This window comes from Vicia villosa, linkage group LG4, assembly GCF_029867415.1.
Source record: "Vicia villosa cultivar HV-30 ecotype Madison, WI linkage group LG4, Vvil1.0, whole genome shotgun sequence".
NCBI lineage: Eukaryota > Viridiplantae > Streptophyta > Magnoliopsida > Fabales > Fabaceae > Vicia > Vicia villosa.
Window position 1 is genome coordinate 2,914,429 of NC_081183.1, and position 27,451 is coordinate 2,941,879.

General features: G+C 30.2%; 3 protein-coding genes across 3 annotated transcripts; all 3 read right to left on the reverse strand.

Moving 5' to 3' along the window:
- Positions 1–1,947: 1,947 nt before the first annotated feature.
- On the reverse strand, positions 1,948–5,640 carry LOC131598717 (strigolactone esterase RMS3). Its single transcript, XM_058871302.1, has 2 exons — positions 5,173–5,640; positions 1,948–2,612 (listed from the first exon to the last, which is right to left on the reverse strand). Exons 1-2 carry the CDS (start codon positions 5,592–5,594, stop codon positions 2,168–2,170), a joined length of 867 nt encoding a protein of 288 aa, XP_058727285.1. The 5' UTR covers positions 5,595–5,640; the 3' UTR covers positions 1,948–2,167.
- A 6,816-nt stretch (positions 5,641–12,456) lies between these two features.
- Positions 12,457–16,548, reverse strand: LOC131594323 (fe-S cluster assembly factor HCF101, chloroplastic). The gene is made up of 15 exons (XM_058866418.1): positions 16,393–16,548; positions 16,192–16,296; positions 15,561–15,703; positions 15,419–15,469; positions 15,016–15,171; positions 14,776–14,919; positions 14,547–14,689; positions 14,333–14,402; positions 14,073–14,168; positions 13,886–13,975; positions 13,712–13,765; positions 13,451–13,574; positions 13,223–13,347; positions 12,930–13,052; positions 12,457–12,832 (listed from the first exon to the last, which is right to left on the reverse strand). The coding sequence occupies exons 1-15, from the start codon at positions 16,469–16,471 to the stop codon at positions 12,770–12,772; spliced, it is 1,566 nt and encodes a 521-aa protein (XP_058722401.1). The 5' UTR covers positions 16,472–16,548; the 3' UTR covers positions 12,457–12,769.
- A 4,007-nt stretch (positions 16,549–20,555) lies between these two features.
- On the reverse strand, positions 20,556–26,760 carry LOC131594324 (VIN3-like protein 1). The gene is made up of 4 exons (XM_058866419.1): positions 26,456–26,760; positions 22,963–23,522; positions 22,492–22,796; positions 20,556–22,317 (listed from the first exon to the last, which is right to left on the reverse strand). Exons 2-4 carry the CDS (start codon positions 23,382–23,384, stop codon positions 21,113–21,115), a joined length of 1,932 nt encoding a protein of 643 aa, XP_058722402.1. The 5' UTR covers positions 23,385–23,522; positions 26,456–26,760; the 3' UTR covers positions 20,556–21,112.
- Between the last annotated feature and the right edge of the window lie 691 nt (positions 26,761–27,451).

Sequence of the window (27,451 nt, forward strand, 5' to 3'; positions counted from 1 at the left end):
TCGAGACCTTGAAATGAGTGGTGAATCTCCAATGTTGCACTCCTTATGTGTCGATGAACTCGTTTCTTAGACATTAGAACAATGCCTTGGAGCCACCCTTCAAGGTAAGAACAAACACCTTACACATATGTGGGTCTTTTTCCCCTATAAATTTTAAGAAAATATCTACGAGTTCCACATGCTCATCTAGATCCAATGTTCCATTGTGTGTCTCCAATTGTAATTATTTATATATTTCTTTTCAAATTGGGTAATCGTTTATGGTTCTTTTAAAGGAGTTTTAAAAGGAGTGTCTTCATAGTCTTCCGGTCCATCAGATGAAGAGGAGTGTGAGGTACATCTATAACTATGATGATATTGCCCCGGATGGTATCCTCGTGACTCAAATCAAGATGGTGAGTGTTTATGAGGTGTTAGAGAACATGTCTTTCCCCTCTTATGGTGGCATGGTTGATGATGGTGGGATAATTTAGCATGATTTTCATTGTAATACATCAACATTCTGTAGTTGACCCGGAAATAACATCTTGTGGGTCATCGGGATTTTAGTGGTGCTTGGTGGACTGGGTAAGTCGTCTCAATTCTCTAGAGTCGTTCATTATGTAGTTCTAAGGTCTTTGACTGACTCTGAACAATTATTATTAAATATCTTAATGAAGAGGTTGTTTCATAGTGTTTGGTATACTACTCTATCCTTGGAGAATTGGAGTCGAAAATGGAATTTCTTTGCTCGAAAAAAGGATCTTCGGAGGTGGGGCATTATGTCGATACAATGGAGAAAACACGAGTGCCACAACCACGGGTGGTAAGGGGATTAATGCTCCTTTATGAGAAGATGAATATGTGAGCTCGTTGTTGGGGGCGTGATTGACTTAAATGATTTTTCTAGCACAATGATACGAGGACATATGGAAGTTGGTGCAATTATTTTCCTCAACTAACAATTTTGATGTGGTTGAATCATTGATGATGTTTCCACATACGACGCCATTGATCTTACAGAACTCTGAGATGCTACCAAATATGTTAGTGTGTTTGGATTTGATGGTGAACTCCAACTTATACTTGGTGTTTTTATGCTTATAGTTCATCATCACGGGGTTCACCTTTAAATACTCTGACGCCCAAGTCAATGATTGTCAAAGGTGAGAGGTGTTCTAGAGTTAAAAATATGTGTACCTTGATGTGATGTTTTTATCGGCCTCTTATAATAAGGTTGTAGGGTTTCAAAAACCTTGAACCTTCCACGTTGGGCAATTGTCAAAAAGAGGGCAAGTGTCGCATGTTGGTTGGTTGCACAATTCAACGATCCTGCTTTAATTATTTTCTTTAATCAAGTGTTTTTCTAGAACATGTACACCCCAAGTCTCACATGCCTAGAATATTTTTATGTGTTAAAACTAAGAAGATGACGTCTTGGATTTAGCGTCATTACTTGATGATCATTTGATCTAACGGTCCGTAAACTCTTCCGTTGTTGAGATTTTCAGAACTCTCTTTATTGGGTCAGATCATAACTAGTTCGGTCTTACAATAGGACGAAAATATAATTAACACTTTAAATGAATAAAACATCTAAAATTAGTTTTAACTTTTTCTAAATAAAAATCAAACATGCTCTTAATTAAAATTAAATTTACAAAATCAATTAACTCAAAATTAAGTTTTGTAACCATACTAAGTAATTTAAAATTTTGGTTAGTTGAATATTATCTTTAATCCAAAAACAGAAAAAACAAAAAAATTTTAATCCTTTCTTTTTATGTCAAGAATTAGTGAGAAAGGAACTTGTTGGAACATTAAATAGTTTGTTCAAAGAATAGCAAAATCTTTGACATTTAGATTTCATACAACCAAAATTGTGGCCGGTTGACATTCTAGTTGCAACCACTTCAAAAATGTGGATAAAACTATGGTCCAAAGTTCAATGTAAAGAGAAACTAAAAATAATTTTAAAAAGTAGACAATTCCTCACATTAATTAACATCACTAATCAACATAACTAATTGAAAAATACACACAATAAATTATTAATAGATATACCAAACATACTATTTCCACAACATTACTAAAGAAACCATCCTACACTTATCAATTTTACAAACAAGTAAAATCAAATGTTTACAAAAGAAATGAAATTGAAAATAACCCTACTAATCATACAATACTAGACATGGCTAATCTCAAACCCTAAAACACCCTTAAGAACATCAACAAGTTGAAGTGGAGCAGTTAACTGAGGAAAATGTCCAAAAGTATCAATCACCTCCAATGTAACTTTCCCTTTAATTTTCTTCTCCATATAAAGTGCTACACTATATGGAACTGCCATGTCACTTGAGGTTTGAATTATTGTGCATGGTGTTTCAACTTTCTCAAGAATATTTCTATAGTCACTGCAAAACACTGTCTTGGCTAAGGACAATGAAACTTCATTTTTCATTCTTTTTAATGACTCTCTGAATTTGTTCACTGATGATTCATCATTTGGATCCACTACATTCAAGGAGAAAGCAAAAATCCAGTTTTCATAGTTTGATTCTATGTTCTCAAATAAATTCTCAATATCTGAGCTTGCAAATCCTCCCTCATAGTCATCTGTATTTATATATCTGTATATTATATTGTCAATATGTTAGAAGTATTAAAATTTAATCATGAGAATAAAAATTTAATAACATTTTTTATTCAAGTAAATAATTAAAAATATATATTATTTCTTCATATCATTTTATTTTAATTGAGTTGTACTTACTAGACATATGAAGTTTTATATAAATGATTATTAATACAATATAAAATAAATAATTAAACTTATTTAATTTATCTTTTATAATGGGTTATTTAAAATGTAAATATAATTAATCTGACATTTAGTTTGTGTTCAGAATATATTTTTATAGATATAAGTAAAATATATATATAATTTTATTCAAGTAAATAATTAAAAATATTATTTCATCATATCATTTTATTTTAATTGAGTTGTACATTTACTAGACATATGAAGCACATGTAAATAGATACTCCATATTTTAAAATATATACCAACAAACACCTAAATTAATTTGAATTTTTATAAGGTGAATTCTTATCTACCCAACTCAAAAAGTTGGGTAAAGTTACCCCCAATGTAAAATGTATTGGAAACATCAAATAATTGTATTATTTTATAATTAATTAAATATGTTAAAATTAAATGGGATCTTCTGATTGGTTGAAGGTACACTACCCAACTTTTTGAGATGGGTAGAGAAGTTGTCCCCTTTTTATAAAAATAATATTAATATAATATAAAAGATAATAATTAAAATTATTTAATTTATCTTATAAAGGGTTATTTAAAATGTAAATATAATAAGTTTGACATTTAGTGTGTGTTCAGAATATATTTTATTATAGATATAAGTAAAAAAAATATATAGTTTGTTAAAAAAAATACCTATAATTATGTGAATTTTTTACAAAATTATTAATTTATAAATATTAATAATTTATTTTAAAAAATATATAAACATAAATAATATTAATGTAGAGAGATTGAACTTTAAGCAAACAATTTGTAACTATTTAACTTAATCATTATATACTAATTGAGCTAATCTAGCCACCAAATCATGTAAAATTGATTTGTCATAAGATATTATCTATAATACACCAATAGTTCACATCTATATTTTAAATATTTTTACAAATTCATAATCTTTTCCTAGTTGTACCTAAAAGGTTCTTTTTGTTTGGTAAGAAGCATTAATTATTATAAATATGTGGAAGAAATATGTTTGGATTTATAGCAGAAATTGACATGGCCGGCTAATTGGTGGTTCAAATTTCAAAAGAAAGAATCTTCCAATAAGATTTTATCAAAAGTTTGTGACTTAAATAATAAAAGTAATTTAATGAGTGGGGAAAGGAAAATGAAGTTTGGTTATTTTTTATTGGTTAGTTAGAAGCTATGTTGTATCACTACTCTATGCTTATTAATTTGTATTAAAAGTCTATGCAAAAAACTCGAGTTTCATGTTAAATTTTTTTTTTGTCATCCAAGTTGCATTTATGGAATCACTTTATACTTACTTATTCTTTATTTTTAAATATTTTTTATGGATGAGAGAAAGAGAACCAGGCATCAAACTCATATTTAAAAGGAATCACAACTTAGAACAAACATACAAAAACATTTTGACTACCCCCATCCAATGCAATTGATACCATACATTTTTAAGAGAATTCAGATATATATGTGTGTAAATACAGAGATTAATTTTTTAAATAAAAAATATAATAAAAGATAAAACTCTTTTTCAAATGAATTTAACATTAATTATAAGTGCACTTTGATACCATATATTTTGTTTTTTTAAATTATTTTTAAATAAATTTTATTTTATTTTATTATTATTATTATTATTATTATTATTATTATTATTATTATTATTATTATTATTATTATTATTATTATTCAATTTGTTGGCTCTCTTAAAAATATTTGAATAAAGAAAAACAAGTATACATCAATTTAGTTTCCTAAATCACAAAACATTTCTTGTTCAAATTATTTTTATGTAAATATTTCCAAAGATAAATGTATTTAATTAATTTTCAAATAAATTTAATTAATTTAAAATTATTTTTTATTACACCCTACACAATCAAACATACATTTGAAAAAATTAATACTAAAATCATCTTAATAAAACAATAAATTCAAGGAAAGAGAATAAGTATTGAGATTTATATTTTAATAGATTTTTTTTACACATATTCTAACATGAATTAACATTCAACTTTTATTTTATATTTATTTTCATATAAAAAAATCCTATTCAAATTCACAATTCTTAATTCAACTAATAAAAAGTCAATATTATTAGATTAAACATCACACTTGTATGTTTAATAATTTTTAATAATTAAACATCAACAATAAAATTTAAACTATGAACATCACACTTCTATGTGTAAATTTTTAATAATTAATTATTACCAATCCTCACAAAAAACACTAATTTTAAGTGTATTGTATATTGTGTGGAATTTTTTTTTCACAAAACATCAATTTTCAAAGGGTGTATGATAATAACAAAAGATTGTAGAAAAGAATAATAAGAAAACACACACACACAAAATTTAAATGGAAAAAAGAAAGAAAGAGAGTATATGATAATATACCTTGGGGAAGCACAAAGAAGAACAAGCCTCTTGAAAAGTTGAGGTCTTTTAATGGAAGCTAAGCAACCAATCATACCAGACATAGAATGACCAACAAAGGTAACATCTTTAAGCTCCATTTCATCCAACAAACTGATTAAATCATCTGCAAAAGCTTCTAATGAACAATACTTCAAAGGGTCATAAAGATTTTCATCTTTGACACAAGCAGAAAAGGCCCAATCAAAAAGAACAATTTTGTAGGATTTTTCACTAAAATAAGGTGTGATTTTGTCCCATATTGATTGGTCTGTTCCATAACCATGAGCAAAAACTATAGTTTCTGTTCCTGATCCTTGGATTCTAGCATTAAGATGAGATGAAAGAAGGTTCTCATGTTGTTCTAACATGTTTGGTTTGGTGTTTGGTAATAATTGTTCCATAAAGAAAGAGTGAGAAAATGAATGGAATAGAAGAAAGGTCACCACATAAAAGTGTTGGTTTGGAACCTATTTATTTATATCATTCATAATGGTTTTTTCTGTCCTTTTTTCTTCCTATTTTTCTTTCTATTTTTGGTAATTTTATTAACAATACTAATATTTATTTATCAAAATTTTAGATTTAAGATATTTATTTTTAATGCAAAATATTTTTTAAAAAACACAACTTTAAATCAACATATGTTTATGGACAATAAGTTTCACTTAAGTTCGAAAACATACCTTACATTACGTAGAAAAAATTCACGGTCATTGATCATTTTCAATCTGAATGTATCAATATCATGAACTTTGTAAAAAAAAAATTCTTGAGTAGAAAGAACCCGTCTTCTTTTATCTTCAAAGTTTAAAAAAAAAAAATCTTGGCCACAGGTAATAAGAGCAATCTAATCCATAACTCAACTCTTCTTTGTTTTTAGATTTGCAACCACCAGTACATCAACACTATCATAGCTATCGTCAGTCTTACTGCACTAATACTATGAACTTTGCAAGCCTTCTTTTTCCCAAGTGAAAAGATCCACCTTCTTTTAACTACAAAGTTTTCAAATATTCTTTTCTTGGACACATGAGATAAGAGGAACCCGAGTCCTTAACCTAACTTTTCTCATTTTTCAAATTTGTTACTACTAGTGTGTCAATACTTTCATAACCATCTTCCTCTAAGGCAATTGCAATCTAAACACAATCACCTTGTTTGCGCTTTTGGAAAAATCTTTCTTAAATGGACCAATTTTATAACAAGTGAAACATTTAAACTTTGACTTATTAAAAACTTTGAATTTGAATTTTGACATGCATTTATTCCCTTTCTAGTTTCTCTATTTTTACTCTCTCCTATTGAGATACTTAAGCCTTCGTCATTATTATTAACCTTTAAATCTTTTAACTTTGATATAACCTCTTTGATCTTATGAGCGTTTGAACTTCATCCAAAGTGATATTTCATTCCTTACAGTAAAAAAAAACATTCTTAAGTGTTCAAAAAACTTGAGTAATGAGCTTAACATAGTCTAATTTTCATGTTTGATTTTCACCTCAATATTTTTCAAATCATCAATAATCTTATCAAAGACATTTATGACCTAATCCATCATATCAGTTTTCTTATCTTATATAAGACTTATAAGTATCAATGTCTCTCCTTTTTATGATTCTAAAATTTTCCTTAAAAAAATTGACATGACTTGTAGTTAGAAACTGAAGCTAGACTAGTAAACTAAGCTTTCAAATCATATTTCTTTGAAAGACTAGAAATATATGGTTAAATTATGTGCATTTTATTCATAATATATCGTTTATTGTTTTCTATCGATTTTTTCTATTTCTATTTTAGTTAAGGTGTGTATATTCCCCCACTTTGCAAATTCTTTTATATATAAAAAATTAGAATCATGCTTCCAACCCAATTGTGAAGTCATCCACCACATGGTGCACATCCCTTAAAAAAAAACTTCAATTTTTATTTTTGACCTACACTAATTTATTTATCAATTTACTAAAGTACCCTCACAAATTTAAATATGCAGTATATAAAATAGGTTGCCCACCAAAAAAATGAAAATTAAATTTTCAAATATAAATTGAAGTAATTATGGCATAATATTACAAAATTCACACGTCATGTTTTCTAATAGAATAATACTATTTAGTACGAAACAATCTGAAGAAGAAATGTAAAAATGCACACGTGTCATTATTTTAAAGATAAATTTTAAATTAATATTTATTTTAATTTCCTTTTTAATAGGGATCATGAAATTGTGGTGATAATGAATAGTTAAAATTTATTCTTGTATTTCTTATTTTTATTTTTTTACTAATAAGCATTTTCCTTTTTGATATCAAATGTTTTTTATTTTATTAATTCTTAAAGTAAATTGTTAAACAAATTCATATTAAAGCAAACCCCACAAACTAGAAAAAAAATGAAAAACATAATCCTTTGTAGATCCTATTCCTACTAAAATAAACAAAATTATAACCTAATCCATTAGACTAATAATATTATAAATATATAATCTAAGGATCATCATGTTCACGTAGTTAATAGTTTGGTATGGTAGGGTATTTTTTAATTAAAAAATGGAAAAATAATAAATAGTTGGGACCATGATTCCATTGGGAAGAAAAGGCCCCATTTGTCGTTTTATGTTTGATAGTGGCGTGACACAGGGTGTCAAGTGTATATGTCCAATGCCAACCTTTTTATACCACTCAAATTTATAACTATTTATCTATCCATTATAAAAAAAAGTTGTGTACACCCAATTGTATATTACTATTATATTTATTCAAAGTATATTTGATCACGATCTGTCTCATAGTCCATAAAATTTAGTTTAGTACCTATCCATCACCCATTTTTTATGTCATTATTTTATTATTATTATTATTATTATTATTATTATTATTATTATTATTATTTATTTTTAAATAATTTAAAAAATTAAATTGATTTTACTTAGAAGTATTTATACCCAACTAAAATTATAATTACTTAAGAATTTACCTTAAAATAATTAAACTTATGTAACAAAATGAGACGATAAATTGTATTGTCTTTTTTTTTTTAAGGTGATATAATTAATTTTTTTAAAAATTACATATTCTTTATAAGAGATTCATCGTCTCTAGGGCTATGAGACAAAAAAAAATTAAATAAAAATAATATAAAGACATGTTAATTGTCGATGATTCTTAAAGTATGATCAATTTATTTGAATTGGTTTTGAGATGTCCATATTAAAATATCTGATTTTTTCAGTTTTATAAATGATTTTTTTAAATTAAATCTGCAGATATATATTTCCATCTACTTATATGTATATCACAACATCTATTAGTTTAAATATTGATCTTTCATCCTACAAATATACTAAAAAATTATATACATAATAAAATAATAAAATATATTTATAAAACTTTTTTTAAACTTTTTTATCATGTTAAACTATGAGTGAGTAAATAGAATATGGGTCATGCTAACATGTGCCCTAAGGGCACATGTTAAGCATACTATAATTAGAAAAAAATAAATGTAATTAAATGCAATAAAGTTATATTTAAAGTTTTGATACATTGAATGCACACGTTCCAAAAAAATATTTCTATAAATATCTCATTATCTTATGGCTTGGGGCACATGTTAGCTTTTCCCATAGAATATTTATACATGATATAAGCATAGCTAAAATGAAAGCCTTATACAAAATCTTCAAAATGTTAAAATAAAGAGGGGAAAAAAGGAGAAAAAAAAAAGTCAAAATATAGTTCCATTAATATATGAACACAATCACAATGTTATCAACATCAATTTTATTTTCCAAGATTCAAATAAATTTTGCCATGATTATTGCATTACAATCTTGAAATTTTCAATGAATCTTGTTGTTGAATGTTGATTGACTGAAATAAGGCTCACATTCCATGGTCAAAGCTAGAGTTGCTTCATTATTTGGGTGAGTCACATCACATCAGTTTTATTAACTTAATCAAATGTTTAAATCACTTAAAAATAAAATAAAGTGAGCCTCACGTAGGCGTGTTTAAATAAATAATTCTATCAAGTATTTATTTCTCTGTTTTTAAGATAATTTTACTTATTATGAACTATTATGATAAACTAACCTTGTAAATTTTATTTCACAGTATTGTAGAATTGGGTGTTTTTTTGTGAGAATTTAATCTTAGATACAAGAATCCATTTAGTATAAGAATTTTGCCGGCAACAAATTGTCCTTTTTGCATACGGATAGTCCAAAATAGCAAAAATTGATTTTAATTTGTGGAATATTCCTTACCCACTTCACTATGCAAATGCAAGTTATAATATTGCTTAACTTCTTTTGCTTTCAGTTAGAAAATATTCGAAAAAACTCAACAATTAAAAAAAATTATCTCTTGCACAAGAGTTAGAGTAATTTTTCCAACTCTTATTCTTATATATATTACCCTTTTATTTCCTTTTTATTTTTAATCTCTGTACTATTAATAGTATAACTCATCAGTTTTCTTTTCTTTGATAATAAATTTTTAGTCTATCGGATTATATTAACAATATAATGACTAAAGTAATTTTTTTTATATACTATAGAAATTAATTTTAATTTAAACTAATTTTAAAATAGTTAAATAAAATAAATATATAAACCATAAAACATAATTTGTTTTTACAATGAACAAAATAAAACAATATTTTTACACAAACTAAAATTAAAAAATTTTATATTTGCAATAATCAATAGCATATTTAGATCTAAAAAAAATAATATTTTATATCCATAAGTATTTTAATTTTTTGAAAAAATTTATAGTATTTAAAACATGCTTGAGAAAAATTATTAAAAATATTTATGTATATTTTTCTAAAAAATTATTGATTTATAAGTATTAAAAGTATATTATAGTTAGACTTTTCCTATAACATTATCAATATCTACTAAAGTTTGTTGGTAGAAAAATCCTTACATGCAGCGGGAAAAAAAACTAATTTATAAATTTAATGTCAATATTGTTAACTTTCATGAGATGAACCAATATTATTTTCATTGAAGTTGAATGTATGATATAAAATTTTTGAGAAAAAAAAAAGTAAAATCACATTGTAGGAAGGGAGTGCATGGATTTATCGTATTCACATTGTCACATTATATTTAAAAAATAAGATGAACAATTTGACTTGTTGTATTAAGAAGATTCTAAAGTCTCATATTGGTGGGAGATAGAGTATTGAAAGAGTATATATAGAGACACTCTTCACCTTACTAATCGATTTTGTAAGAATGAATTAGGTTAAACTCTAATATATTGAATGATAAAAGTATGTTGATGACACTCTTGGATGAAGTTGTCTTACAATAATAAGTGTGAACAAAATCCTAGAAAGTTATTACTATCAAAAGTTGTAATTTGCACAAAATTGAAGTGAAAAGACATGAGATGAATAGAACTAAAATGAGTTAATGCAACAAATCTTAATGAATGTCACAATCAAAGAGGTTGAGATATGAGCAGACACTTAGGTAGGGTATTTAAAGCTATAATAAAGGAAGAAAGGTGTGAAAATGAAACCAACATTCAATTTGGTCCAAGAAAGAAAAATATCCTAGTGTGTTTATTTTCATTAATTGGACGGTTCCTAATTCCGCTATAAGTAGCTATATGTGAAACTCAACAACCTCTTCAATTTAATGTTACCTTTTCTTTTGTTTCATTAACAAAAAATATCTTCATCCCTAACCATTCAATGTGAAAGAGCATGTCCAATAAATGTGACTTGGATAAGAATGAGTAGGAACAAACCATTTATACAAAAAAGAAATGAAAAAAGGGAGAGAGAGAGAGAGAGAGAGAGAGCACAACATAATAGAGAAGAAAATTGAGAGAAAATGAGTAGAGTTTATATTATTTGGATTAAGAGAAATAGTGAAAAGAATGGAAAATAAAACTATCATTTATTTATTTGGTTGTGTTGAAAATAAGAACTTCTTTTTTATAGAGGTTGAAAGTTAGAAAGTAAGATTGTTTCTTTTACTTGTGTATTTACAAAATATATCTTTTAATAAATTTAATGCAATATTAATAATTATTTCATTAATATTGTTTTTAACTATTACGGAAAAATGAAAGAAAATTTAAGAGTAATATAGAAAAACAAATGTATTAATTGTTTTAGATGAATCCCGTAATTGTTGCAATGTGGCATTTTCTTATTTTGTTTATTTAATACATATTGTTTTTTATTTGTTGCTTTATTTTTTTGAGATCGTTTCTTTGATCATTTCAATGTCTGAAGTTATTCTTGAAAATTATGTTAGACGTCTCTGGGACTGTACCTTGCCAAAGGTCGGTACTCAATCCTAGCCCTCAAGTTTAACATTAGTTCGAGGTTAACATAGTGGGGATCCACGTCTGCCTTTAAAGTGGCTAGCTACTAAGAAGAGGGTGGACTTGGATTTCAACTCTGTGATTCGTTGTTTTTGTACATGTGACTTTCGCCGCAGGGATTTGATTATTTTGGTCATACGTTTGCGACATTTGCGACACAACCCCTGATCGTTCGCTACAGGGATTTGATTGCTTTAGTTATACACGTAGGGTGTTTGCGACAATACCCATGATTCGTGACTATCCTTTACAATCATAAAGAAAGAGAATTCAATGAAACTTTATCCATTCATTTTGAAAAAGAGAGTATTACATGATTATAAGATAAAGAAAAATTTAACCAGGTGACATGGTCGTTACTTATTCCCCTTCAAATGTGCTAATACAACATTATCTAGCCTTACTCAAAGTTTTCTCTTGCATTTTTCAAGTTGGAGCCATTCATCATATTCGTCGAGATTCCTAGTCTTTTTTCTTGGGGTTTGATTACTATCCCTTTCAGTTGTTTTGTGAGAGAGACTACGTTGATCTCCACCGCCTTCCCTTTGTATTTCTCTTTTGTTTTGTGAGAGAGACTATGTTGATCTCCACCGCCTTCCCTTTGTATTTCTCTTTTTGATCGCATTGCAAGGCTTTGTGTAACCCCCGTGCTCTAAACAGGTTGGAGCGGATTATTACCGGTCAACGTGGGCATTGTGATACTTTAATTTCAGGTGGACTAGAGAGGCCACAACATCCAACATTGTCGCAAAGGGTCTGCCTAGAATGCAATTTGCAGCGCTCTTGCAGGTAATAATCAATAGGAATTGTATGTCAACCGTCATGGTGTCTCTCTCTTCTCCCAAGGCTAGTCGTCACGGTGACGTTGAAAGTCTATAGGTCTAGATTAACATGAGCTTGAACCAGAAAAATCTAAAACCATAGGTGCAAATATATATACATCCAACATTCCAAAAACCTTAATAGTTGGAAGTGTGGAACTTAAATACAAGTTCAATATATGAGGATTCACATGTGAGAAATAAATGCTTTACTCAAAGAACAAAAGACACAGAGAGAGAAAAAAACTAGTGTTGTTCATAGAATCTCAAGGCCAACCTGAACCTATAACATACAAAAAGCTTCTACCAATAAATATATGCCTAATTGTGGAAGCATAATTGAAATAACTATTAAAGCTTCTATCATACATGTATCATGATCTGATGTTTTCAACAATCAAAAAATCATGCTTGTGCAGAAACGCCGACTAGCCGTTCCAATGTCTGCAACTGATCATAAGGAGCAATCTGCATCATATAAACAATTAACACATATTAACAATAAACTATGCTGCAATTTGAAGCTTTTTTTCTACGGAAATGTCTAATTTGATGTGTATATTACCTGACTAAACCCATCGGGCCAAGTTATTGAAACTGCATAATTTCCCATCGGCTTAATTTCTTCAGGTTCAATATCTTCAAGAACATCGGTATACTGCAATTTCTGCTCCCCTGTCCATTCATCCTGTTTAAGATAAAATTAGCTTCTGAAGAAACGCATAAACAGCATTTACTGTTTCGTTTTATATCTCAGGTAATCAAAGTATGTGGCATGAACTTTTATCACTTTCATTTTATTTCTTCTTTACTTTTCAATATTATAGATAACATAACATGTCATTAATATTGACATACCACACTCTGAGCAGATCGGTCATTCCGCCTCACTGTTGCAGGATGCAGAAAGAATTCTTCATCTGAATCTGGTACTTTTACTTTAATCGCCTTGACTGATTTATCATAGGTTACAGCCGTTGAAACTGAATTGAAAATAACAAAAACATAAATCATCGAAAAAGCATGAATAGTTAGCTTTAGTATACGCACTTTCTTCTCAAATGTCATTAATCTGAAAAAGAATACCTTGTTGGCGTATTTTGGCACACTGTTGCACGACACATACTCCTAGATTTTGGAATATCTTCGAAACATCGCCTTGAGGATCGGCCACCACCTCAGGCATTCCGCTATCTCCAGAAGCAGATAACTGTGACAATTTTTCAAATATAATCAACTTGTTCTCAAATCATAGTTAGCAATATAGCAAGAAGCAAAGAACATTGAGAGAAGAGAAGAGAAGAAATGTTGGAAGTATATAAGATGAAGTAATATGAGATGACGTACAGTTGGTCTAATAGGAAGATCGAACAGATTCGGTATTCCAAACTGCTGAACAACCTGCAAATATGATCAAACAGTCAAACATGTGTCATAAGCATTACAAAATTGTTTTATATTAAGCATCATAAATATGATTAAGAAAACAAAAAAGTTAATATTCAGAAACGTTATACATGCCTCAGAACCCGAGCCTCTACCAAATGGGTAGTATCTTTTCCCATCCGCATCAAAATGACACATGTTCTCCACGACAGCTACACAAGGTACCTTTTTGCATTAACAGAAAAAATAATGTACGTAAGTATGATACGTGATTGGAAAAACAAAATGTAATAGTTATGTCTTAGGATTGTATAAGAATCACCTTAAGCTTTGAAAACATCCGAACACCCTTAGCAACATCGATGAATGATAGCTTTTGAGGAGTGGTAACAATTACAGCAGCAGTTAATGGGACAATCTATAAACATATACAATCAAAGACAAAATAAATAAGAATTAGAAACTAAAAAACAATGGCAAACAGTTATAACCGGTGTTGACGTGTCAGTGTCAGTTCTGGTGTCTATGCTTTATAAATTAAAACACAATTTAAAACAAGCTATAGGAATAGCAAGTTAGAACCTGGCATAACGTGAGTTGAATATCTCCGGTTCCTGGAGGCATGTCAATAACAAGGTAATCCAGCTCGCCCCTACATTGAATAAAAAGATATCGCATACACAGTAAATCTCATGCAAAATCCTCTTAATGGCATGGTTTGTTAAGCCAATATAGCTTGTAACTTTATCCCTATTCTCTGCATTGTATCTTTTTTATGTTTGTCAGAAATGCATACCACTCAGTTGTAGTGAGAAGTTGGTTAATGACTCCAGAAACCATAGGGCCGCGCATTATAGCACGTCCTTGTCCAGCAAATCCAAAAGAAACCAACTTGACTCCCATGTATTCGGTTGGAATTATGGTCTTCTTTTCTGGATTCTGCAGCAATACTTTAAACAATTATGTTTCTTGTACATCACTAAATTACACATTTGGAAAAAAATAGATGGTTTATCATATATTACCATTTCTAACAGTCGACTTTCAGGAGAAACCATAGTTGGTAAGCTTGGACCGTAAATATCAGCGTCAAATATACCGACTCTAGCACCCATATCAGCTAAGGTATAAGCAAGGTTTACTGCTACAGTTGATTTTCCTACACCCCCCTGCAAATTTAGATTTTCGTCAAAATTCAATCACGATTCATGACCGAAATTATGGCAGACGACTTGATATGACCAATATATGCTGAGGAGATTCACCTTGCAACTGGATACAGCAATAATATTTGAAATTGTTTGTAGACCTGATGGAAGTTGCTCTGCATATAAAGGTTTCGCTGGCTGCGCAGACATGGTAACGTTTACGTTCTTGACCCAAGGGAGCTCCGCCACCACTTCATTTGCTTTCTGCTCAAACTGTCATATGCATATCTAATCATTTTGTAGTCTCAAAACCACATGAAACTCAAATATCATACGTGTAGAGACTAGAAGAAACGAGACATAGTCGAGTACGAAAATATTCATTTATTTATCATAGAAAATATACGCGATGTTTCATTTCTTATTATCCCTTTTATATGCAATGAGTTTATAGAACAAAAAGTCTACCACTCTAACCTACGTCAGATATGGCTCAAACAATGGCAATTGTGTCATTTACCACGTCCTTGATCGGACATGCTGGTGTAGTGAGCTCTAACCGAAACGACACCTGAGATTCAAATGAAAAACTTTTTGTAAGAACATTATCATTCATTCATTCACATGTGTTGTTCAGAGTTTGAGGTCTATGATCTTAAGACCTCTCCTAGAGCTTTATCAATTTGCATATCTTTTATGAATCCGCAAGTAACAATATCTGTTCCAAAATCTGGATCAATGATCTGAGACAAGGCTTTCAACACATCATCCTCCGGTGTTCCAGTTGATACCGACGAAGTTCCAACTGCATGTATTAGAAAGCAATAAATTAAACCGAAATGATTTTGAATATGTAATCAATATTCAGCAAATCGATCAACGAGCAAGCATTGGATTTAGATTCATCTTTAGAAACCAGTTCCAAAAAGCATACATAATTAGGGTCTATCTGGATTGACTTATTTGAGCTTACCAACTGGTATAAGCACTTACAAGGATGTTTAAGACAGCTTATGGAAACCGCATATGACAACATATTTATAAACTGTTTTCAGCTTATTTCCATAAGCACTTATATGATAAGTGTCTATGATATTTATATTATAAACACTTAATTAAGCTATTTATCCATACCGAACCTTAAGCCCCAATTAACAATGATATTTTCACAACCCAATTTCCTTTGTCAACAAAAAATAAAACTTCTGCATACAGTTGAATCCATTGAGTAGAATTAAGCATAATTCATTTCATTCCATGCAAAGACAGTAAAAAAAAAAGAACAAAATTTACCTTCAACAGAAGCAGCTCTAGCAGAAAAAGAGCTTTTTAAGATGACCCTTTTATTATAAGAAGACAAAGGTGAAGACTTTACATTCACAGAAGAAGCAAGCAAACCTGAAAAACCAAAGCCAAAATTCAAAAGATAAAGCATTAGTTTCATATGAAATTGTGATAAGGTGAAGAGTTTTGGCAGTGGGATGAAGTTGGTACCTGGCCATGTTGATGAGTGTGGTGGTTTTGGGGAATGGATAGAAAAGTGTGGAGAAGAAGAAGCTTGAACAGCTTGCATTGTGATTTGTGAGAGAGAAATGAGTGACAGTTTGTGAACCTCATGTTTCGGTTGCCATTATGTTATATATATGCCTTTTTTTTTATTCTAAAAAAATTCTATCTCTTTCTTTAGCCAAAATAAAGTTTTGAAGATATATATTAAGTTCACTTTGCAATTTTCCTTAGCCAATAATATAGATTTTCAATTATTCTAAAACAATTATAGTTTTATAATTAAATTTAGATTTTTACTATAAAAATCTTTACTAGTAACATTTTTTTTTCAAATTTAAATTATTAAAATTAGTGTTTAAAAATGACTTAGATCGGTTGGTTTAATTTAATCGATTCAACAAGAAACAAAAGCGGTAATTAGGCTAAGTTGGTTATTCTAACAATCATGTAATCTAGTGAAAACCACTGCAAATCGGACAAAATAGGAAAAACAAGTGAAGTGGAGTTTCTATTAATCGAAAGGGTTATTACTTTTTTTTTATTTCTTAAAAATAAAATTGGCACTATTTAATAATAATTGTTTTTTATTTAAAAAATAATAAAACTTTAAAATAGAAAATAAAAGTAAAATTAAAATTTTGGAAGTATCAAAAAAAAGAAATCTCATAAGAAAATTCACTCATCAAGAAATTCTACTTTGATGTCCTATTTCTCAAGACTCTAATCTTCATCGGAGAGACATGATAAATAGTCTGTCACCAAATTCTCCACTCCTTTTTTATCTCTTATCTCAATCAAATTCTTGTAGAAATCATGTCCACCTACTCAATCTTTGTTTTGCATTTTTTTTTAGCAATAACCTAGTTGTTGCATGATCAGCGTAAACCACCACCTTGATTCCCACCAAGTAGGACCTAAATTTTTTCGAAGGCAAAGACAATAACTTGTAGTTCTTTTTTTTTTTTGTGGTTTAGTTAATTTGTGATTCTATCAATGTCTTACTTGCATAATAAATTGTGTGAAAAAATTTATCATGTCTTCAACCTAAAACAAATCCAATAGCAAAGTCACTTGAATCACACATCAATTCAAATGGCCCTGTAGAGTCTGATGCTATGATAATAGGAGCAGAAATCAATGAAGACTTCAAAGTCTTGAAAAGTGGCGAGTGCATTACATAGTCCAAATGACATTCTTCTAAATGCAAAGGTTCCATAAGAACATGTAAAAGTAGTTTTATTTCTATGTTCAAAAACTGTAGAAATTTGATTATACTCTAAATAGCATCTATGAAGCACTAGTATTCTTTTTCAGCTAATCTATCCAACATTTGGTTAATGAAAGGTAGGGGAAATAATCTTTTTCTGGTTGTTTTGTTCAGCTCCTGTAATCCATGAATATCCTCCATCTAGTGACAACTCTAAATGGTTATTAACTCATTCTTTTCATTCTCCACTAATATCTTATCTTGCCACCTTTTTTTGGTACACATTATATAAGACTCACTCAAACACTATCAGATATAGGATAAATTATCTCATCATCCAACAGTGGCGGATCTTCATGAGAGCGGGAGGGTGCAACAGCACCCCTCAAAAATATGTCTCCACCTATTACAAACTTATGGCTTATATTTTAATACAGCATGGAAGATTTTAAAAGAATTGCAAGTCGTATTACCTTTTTGTTCAAAAAGTGAATCCTCGCCGCTAGGCCGAAGAATATATAAAGTACGGTTAACATATATAACATACATTTTATAATTTATTATAACTAGTGTCATCATATTAAAATATATAACTTTTAGTTCAAGCATCAGTTTGAAGTAGTTTGTTCATTTTAATTAAGCGAATTCCAATGACAAAAAGTTTAATAGCCTACTTATTTTTAATAAACCATGATATTTTATTTGTTCATTTTAACTAGGCTACGGAACATTTGGTCATAAAAAAAATTAGCACATTGCTCAGTTGCCTATTATTTTTATCATTAAAATAAAAATTTATTTTAATTTAAAATAATATCATTTAGTGTAAATTTTAAAGAGATTAATTGATATGTATTATCTATATAAAAAAATTTACATCAGTGCATCACAATTATTCATAAATAATATTTTAAATATTAATAAAGTCAAACAAATATTAAATTTTAATGATTATGATTAATTAATAATATAAATATTTTAAAATTGTATAAATTTAATTTTAAACATAATATTTCAATTAATATTTATAGCACCCCCTAATATATTTTGCAAGATCCGCCACTGTCATCCAACCATTTATTTTTTTTCTTCACAACTTCTTTCATGATGGAATTCACTCTTCTTTGGTTTTCTATATTGTTCTTGGCATTGTCTTCCATTATTATTCTATGCACATGAACAATGGGAATGATCCTTTTGATCTCATACATTTTCATATAAATGGCATTTTTATGCCTTACCATAAGTGTAACAAATTGACATCGTGGTTCAGTAATCAGGTTGGTTGTTATGATGATTGGAAACTTCTGTCTTGATTCTAGGTAGGCATATTGTGAGTGAATGGGTAGTTGATTTAACTCCACAGTAGTAGGTTTCTTTATTGAAGGCACGTTGTCTTTAACCATTTTATAAGTTGCTTACAATGCTTTAAAATTATTTATCCAATCTGCAACATGTTGTAATGGCCCGCACAAAATACCTTAAAATTATATATATATATATATATATATATATATATATATATATATATATATATATATATATATATATATATATATATATATATATATATATATATATATATATATATATATATATATATATATATATATATATATATATATATATATATATATATATATGTGTGTGTTTGAGAGATATGTGTGATTATGGTTGATTAATGGCCAACAATGTAATTTTCTTCCTTTTTGAACTTGTCTATCATTACCCTTAATTTTCTCTTGAATTGCATTGTTAGAGTGGTTAAAACCTCTTAATGGATTGTTCTATCTACGTCAGCATTAGGTTAGCTGGACCGAACTGGCTTCCCAGCTTGGTGGTCATACTGGCCTTGAAGCCAAGAAATCCTGCTTTTTGTTTCATTATGGAGGGTTCTTCCAGCCTCGTTTTAAGTCGAGAAGAGTCCATCCACTTCTTATATGGATCACTCTTTAGGGTATTGACAAGACTCATGTTTGTTAGGTTGATCTTATTAGGCCTACATATTATTATGCGAGAAATAGATAATACTAGTACAATAATTATTCTTATTCCTCCAATAATTGGTCCTGAACCCGGGTCTAAAATTTTTCTTAGTCCTCCAATGTCTTCTATTTTGAAAGAATCAATACCTTCAACACCGACTCTGGTGTATAAGAGAAGAAGTAAACATATGCTAAGGAAGGTTAGCTCAGTTGATAAGAAGTTGGCTCAGATCTTTGGTGGTAATTTGTAAGTACTTCTGTTTTTATGTGAGGACATCTTTAGTGGTAATTTATAAGTACTTTTATAAGCTCTTTTTGAAGCTTGAGGTCTTCCTTAACCTTGATAAGCTCCAGGAGCCGAACTCGCCCAAACCTTTCTATAACTAAAAAAAGAGAAGTAAACTTGTCTCGCTCAAGAAAATAAATTGAATCGTCTAAAGTAGTTGTAAATACTCGAAAAGATTCTTCTATTAATGATTCTCATATTTGTGATACTTGTGATACTGACTCAAATGACTTACATCTTACTTTGGCAAGGGATAAAAGATCATGTTCATTCGTATATAGATATTTTATTTTTAAATTGCAAAAACTTTTTTATAACTAAAAAAAGAGAAGAAGTAAACTTGTCTCGCTCAAGAAAATAAATTCAATCGTTTAAAGTAGTTGTAAGTACTCGAAAAGATTCTTCTATTAATGATTCTCATAATTGCATCAATTTGATATCAAAATGTTTTTTACATGAAAACTTACATTAGGAGGTGTGTATAGAGATTCCACCTGATTTTAGTTTCACATGAAAACTTTGTAATTACAACTTTCAATATACCAAAATTTTATTTTAGTAAAAAAATATTGATGACTAGTAAGGCAACCATCTCATGTTAAAATTTCACATAATTGCTACTTTATTTCCTCTATAACTATCTCCATACATAAAATAAATAGATGAATCATTATCATCATAATAGAATCTTTCAACCATTAGAGTAACTTGCTCATCAAGCTTCCTTCATGCTTCAATATTGATCATCCAAACTAGAGATTCGGATTCTCTCATATTGATTGGCAGTGAAGTGAGTGACAAAACAAGATAACAAAGAGAATGACATGACATGACTAATACAAAAAGCAATACTATAATGTTGCTTGTCAAATGAAAGTAAACAATAAAGTTCAACACTAAATATTCAATATCTTCCATGATTAAATATCATGATTGAAAAAATAAATTGCAATAATTTGATAAATTGAAAAATGCCTTCTACATCCTGAAACTTCAAGTCCAAAGATCCTCTCCCTTCAAAGGAAAAATGATTCAGTGTCTCTCTGCTGCCATATCAATGCAAATCCAATTTTAGCAGGGCAATTTTAACTTGTCCTAATAATAATGAATCACAATGAGTTATAAAAAATGCCTGTACAATGAAAGGCAAAAACAATCAAAATGGTAGTACTAGTAATCTTGAATCAAATAGAAATCTTGTGTAACAAGATTCCACTAGCACCCTTCTTAATTTAACGACACAACCTTGTTATTGAATCCATTTCGGGGCCTCTTGTTGGATATAATATCAGAAAAAGAGTCAACTAGTTGACCTGCCAAACTACTCGGATCATCGATCAGTGTCTGAATGAAAGTATTAACCACCCTACGTTCTTGATCTGTCGACCTCAAACTAAACCATGTAAGTAATTTCAGCCTAAACTCTTGCTTGATGTGACCCTGACATTCGAGCCAACGAATTACTTTAACACAATACTCGAAGTTCTCGTCTAAGGAGAATGAACCGTCGGGTATGTGTAAAGGAGAACTGTTTATTAAGGTGCTGTCACAGTCATGTGTTTCTTCATTTGTGCTTGCTACCCTTTTCCTACTTGCTTCTAAGACTACGCGCGAGTCAACGGCCGGAACTTCTCCGGCTGGTTTATGGTTCCATGTTTCAGAACCACCGCTACCATGTGGTCTTGCTAGGTTTTTCTCTAAATCGTGAGAAGCAGCATCGTCATCTGCCTCAACAGCCTGCTGCAAAGTGCAACCATTGTCCTCATCACGAGAAGACTCGAAAGGAGGAGTGAGTTCTTCGTTTAAGTCAGGCACAGAGCTAACATTGAGATCAAGGTCTCGAGAAACCAAAGGCGGCGCTGACTGCTCAACCGGGTTGCTAGGCTTGACCGTTTCAATTTGACCACAGCAGTTTTTTGTATCGGAACGACAAAACCCCTCAATGCAACCTTGTTCTTGAGCCCATGCAAGGTGCAAAATCTTCCCAAGGTCTCGAACCTTGAATCCAGAGTCTGCCATCGTAGAATCGGGCTCTATTTTGGATCCCGATTCATTGCCTTCTCCAGATTGAGTATTCTCCTTCTTAGTATTCATGTCAATTGATGAAGTCGGAATCTTTTCCAATATCTCAACACTTTTGGTGAAACACTTAGCTTCCGAATGACCAAGGTCACCGATATCTGTATAAGACACAATCCGAAAAGTATATTCTGTGCAAGGCTGGAGGTTGGATATCAAAATCCTCCTCTGAGCTTTTGGAAACACACAAACAGGTTCTTGTGTGTGTGATTCCACCCTACTCTTGTAATACCAGAGCTTGAATCCCTTAATGTCTTCGGAAGTTAAATTCGACATTTCAAGTAAAATGATCTTGACTGAGGAAGCTGTTATCTCTTCAAACACAAACTTACATGCAGCAGGAAGTGAACCCTCTGCGAGTCAAAAAGGACTCAACATATTAAAATACCACCAAAATAAAATTCGTGTATCTAGTAATTTGAAATTGAGCTCTTATATTTAAGGACGATTTTTTCCGAAAAGAGGGCTTATAAGTTATAATTTAGGACAAAGGACATATATCAGAAAATGAGAGAAACAGTTCAAACCTTTGGATTCGGGATTGTCATCAGTAGCCAACCAGTTATTAGCTTTCTCGATAGCAAGGGAACAAAGTTTCTGCACGTCACCGGCAATAGGGAGTCTGCTGACAATGCCACGTGCCATCTTGGAAGAAACGCCGTCAACTGGACCAACTTCCTTTTCCAGTTTAGCCTTTGCCTCTTGTACCATGTCATGCAATTCTTTAAATTTCACTGTACCATTCAGAAGCCTGTAGCTCAAATATATCCTGTAACATAGTATGTCCACGCGCCGAGCATCTTTCGCTATGTTTAGCTGCTTCTTCCAACATCTGCCATTATTAAACATGAATCCCCAATATTGTCAACAACGCAGAAAAAACAGTTTGTATCGAATCGAGATACGACTCGCATGTATCATAAGACAGTAAGATACTAATAACCATGGTCGAAATAGATACGACATTGATAACACAGCATGTGAAGAAAATTACTCACCCAAGTATCCCGGTAACTTTACCACAGGAGGCACAACAATAACCACCATCGAGTTGCATAAGTTGTCCATGATCAACAACTCCGACTTTTTCATGTTGAAGGGCACACTCAATATGGCAAGACAATCCACACGAGTCCCCTTGGGAAGATTCACTGCATACCAACCAAAGGCTAGGATCTTTGTTATCATCGAAAAGATGGCAAATACAGCAAGAGCACCTTCTACAGAACGTGTCCTCTTTGGATAAAACTGCCCTGCAAGCGGAGTTTTTACAGATCCACGAGTTTGGATGTGAGTTATCAGGAGGAGGATCAGCAGCTGGTACGAATCGAATAGGGTTCTCTCCTTTGCGATGAAGCTTCCTTGAAGATTGATTGCCGAGGCCAGAAACTTTTTTCGAGTCCTGTTTCTTTACAGTCATCCTGCTATTTTGAATACTCTTTTTTACTTTATTGAAGCAGGTTCGAAGAAGTTCCTTTTCCGACTGGATTTCAGAAACTTGTGAAAGAGTTCTGCAGTCTTTGAATCTTCATCGGGCACCCTCGGATAATTCAAAAACCTAAAAGACCAAATACATGAATACAGCAACAAAAGTTTAGTATGCAAAAATAATACCTCGTAAGCGTCAAGTCTTCCCTAACATACAAAAAGAAAAAGAAAAGAGATATCTTGACAGAGTCGATACTACATGCGCATCACTATAGTCAACAATATCGCAATTCTTGGACGAGAATCCAATGTACAGGTGCTAGAGTTTGGAATAACCCTTATATAGACTAGACTCTATGCAGGGATTAGAGCAACTGTTAAAGTCTTGATTTTAAATTTATTACGCAAATCTCGATGGAAACTGGTGCAAATCTTTATACACACTAAGCATTCAATATATTTTTATGGAAAGTACCTTAAGGAACAAATTCTAAAACACATATTTAGGAAGATTATATGTCATATATGCTACATAATTATACTTTATGCATAACAGGAACACACATTAACTAATGCATTAATATTTCATAATTGCATATAAAAATAACAGAACATCACAGATAGATCAAAATTAATATTGCCAAGTATTAAGGAACAAAATAAATGGATGTTCATATTGTTGACAATGTTCATAGCCTCACCTAACTAATTTATTACTGAAAATTTGAATAAATCTTATACCACATCATTAATCATTATTACTTTCCTCAATATGATGCCACAGAAGGTTCACAAAGTCAAATACTTCCATATAACAAAATTAAAACAGTATATTTTTTAGTATAATTTTGGTCTCCATAAAACTAGCAAATTTTGGTTTTGGTCCCTATGAAATTTCTTCTTTGATTTTCGTTCCTCCAAAATCTCAGTCCCTATAAAATGAGCAAATTTTGGTATTTGTTCCTGTAAAATGTTTTCTTTGGTTTCCCGTCTCTTAAGAATATGAAATCATTTTAGGGCTCAAGGTAAAATTTTAGGGAGTCACGTGCTAACAAGGCACCACCAACATTATTATGTGCCACCTGATACGGCCACTAGGTCAAGTGTTCGACACATAAGTAGTTAAATGACTTCACACGACAATAGGAACAAAAAAACAGTACAACAACAACAATCAAGTCTTATCCCACTAAATGAGGTCGATACATAGATCAACTTCTGACATAATGTTCAATCCAGGACCATGTTTCTATTCAAGTCGTTAATCTCGAGATCTTTCTTAATATCTTCTCTTATAGATCTTTCTATCCAAAAGAGTGATTAAAGATTTTGGACGTCCCCCGAAAACTACCAGAAAAAATTTCAACAACTAAAACCAAATATGAATAACCATATGTCACAATAAGGGGAAAATAGATCAATACTAGATTGTAAGTTTGTAACCATATTTGTTCGGTAATAATCAAATCTTCGAGCTAATTCAGATATAGCATTGATCCTTAACTCTAAGAAAATAGCAAAAAAGCCGATTTGACCCCAAATCGTATATACTTACAAGGCATATCATCGTATTTCTCCATTTTAAGCTCATAATTATAACATGTTGCAAAATATGAGACAAACAAATTTCACATTCGGGATGATAAAAAGGAAACAAATATAACTCAAGTGCCCGATTAAAAGTTAAAAGGAAACAAATATAAACCTATAAACCAAGTGACGATTAAAAGTTAAAAGTAAACAAATATAAATCAAGCGACGATTAAAACTTAAAAGGAAACAAATGTAAATCAACGCGCACGATTAAAAGTTTACAGGAAACAAAGCAATAGGCTGTAAAATGAAATAATGATATAAAGGGAAAGAAAGCCATTCAAAAGAAGCAATATGTAACAATTCATTGAATTGAAACTATACATAAAATTAGTTTTTAACATGGAAGAAAGCTAAAAAGAGTAAAACTTAATAAATAACAGCATCCGCAGACAAATAACTCGTTAAATATCTTTTCCAAAGTCCACTTTCGGTCAGCATTTTAAATCATATCCATATTTTAAGTAGATTAACATGAAACAAATGACCAAAACACAATAAAAACAAAAGAGCGCGTTAGTGTTATGCATGAACCATTATCACGTTCACGCCAATCGATTCTAAGATGAACACACAGAAGAAGAAAGAAGGAAACAATTTAGTGAAGTCTAAAGTATGGTATCATACTAAAGAAAGCTGAAAAAACAGCATTAACCAGAACTGCAACCTAACCTCTAGCATCTGTTATCAAACACTTCAATAAAATAATCTTGGATTGTTCAATTCTGTTTTTCCTTCAAAGTCAATCACAGCAGGCATCAACCACGGTTTTTAAGCACCAACACAAACACAACCACCAAACACGACACCATCACTGACACGTTAGGGGTCGTTTTTAAGCACCGACACAAACATGGACACCAGACAATACACCATCACCGACATGTTTGAGGTCGTTTTTAAGCACGGACACAAACCCAAACACCAGACACGCACCATCACTGACATGTTCGATGTCATGTCAGACACTAGACACGTCTTTGTTCAAAGATGACTGTGCTACATTTTTACACACCAATCCTAATGGCAATCATAAAAAATTAAAACAACCCTAAAAACATCATAATTATATTCTTAAATACTATCCAAAACAGATTAAAATAACAATAAAACCACAATTTAGATATATGAATTCGAAACTGTAAAGATCACACCTAAACGATCTAACAACTGTTTCAATAAGCATTGCACATATTAACAATAGTAGGTCAAAATCAAAACAAATAAATAAATTATAATTTAATTAAAAATAAATAAAAAAAAAACAAAAAAAAACTATACAAATAATGGCAATTCACAATCAATAAAAGCACTTATTTTAGCAAAAATCACAAAGCCAAACATGAAGATATGTTGTGAAACGGTCAAATTAGAACGAATCTGTGTTCAAGATAAATAATTATAAAAATTAAAAAAAATGAAAATAAAAACAGTATAAGAAAAAAAAAAGGATAAGAATGGAAGATTTACCTAACGAAGAGAATGAGGAAGGAACCAAGGGTTTTAAGATTGTGAATCTGAAACAACAAAACACAACACAACACAAATTCAGTGGTTGTTGTTAGTTTATGTTGTTGTTGTTGTTGTTGTGATTTCTACAGAGAAAGAGAGAAAAAAGGGTTATAGTTTATTACTATAGCGTAATAGAGGTGAGTGTACGACACGCGCTGTAGATAGCGCGTGATATAGTAGTGGTGGTTTTGAGGAGAAAAAGTGAGGAGGGTTCGGTTTTCTTTCACCACGGCTGGTCGTTGGCTGGCTGCATGGGATTGGATAGTCAGCTGCGTGAAGCTGATGTTACTTCTTTTTACCTTTCAATGATATATTGTTATTGACGTTAATGCCCCTGGTCTTTGAATTTTATTATCTTAAGGTTCAATGAATTTTGTGAGAGTATAAATATTCATTGAATCTATACAAATAGGAGTGTTTCTTATTTTTATTTTTTTGTACTTATAAAAATAATATCGATTTTTTTAAGTTTTTTTAATAAAGATTAAATATGTTTTTAGTCTTTAAAAAATTACCAACAATAATTGTTAGTTTCTATAAAAAATATTGATTTTTAATTTTTATAAAATTATTTTTGCATACAGTTTTAGTTTCTGTGAAGGAAAAAAAAATAAGTGCAAAAATAATTTTATAAGGACTAAAAATTAATATTTGTTTATAAAAAGTAAAAGTTAAAATTAAAATATTTATAAGAACCAATATCATATTTAATCCTTTTAATAAAATAAAGTTGAAGTTTGAAAACATAATTAAAAGACTTGCTTTTTTTATTAGTTGGATGAAAAAAATAAATAATTAAATATGTGTTTGGTTTAGCGTTAACTTTTATGAAATCACGTTGAATTTTTATATATGGACAAAATTTTGACTTTGAATCTTCACTGTTTTCAAGTTAAATTTATATTAGGATTATTTTCACGTTAAACTTGTATTGAAATGTGATTTTTTTTTTTT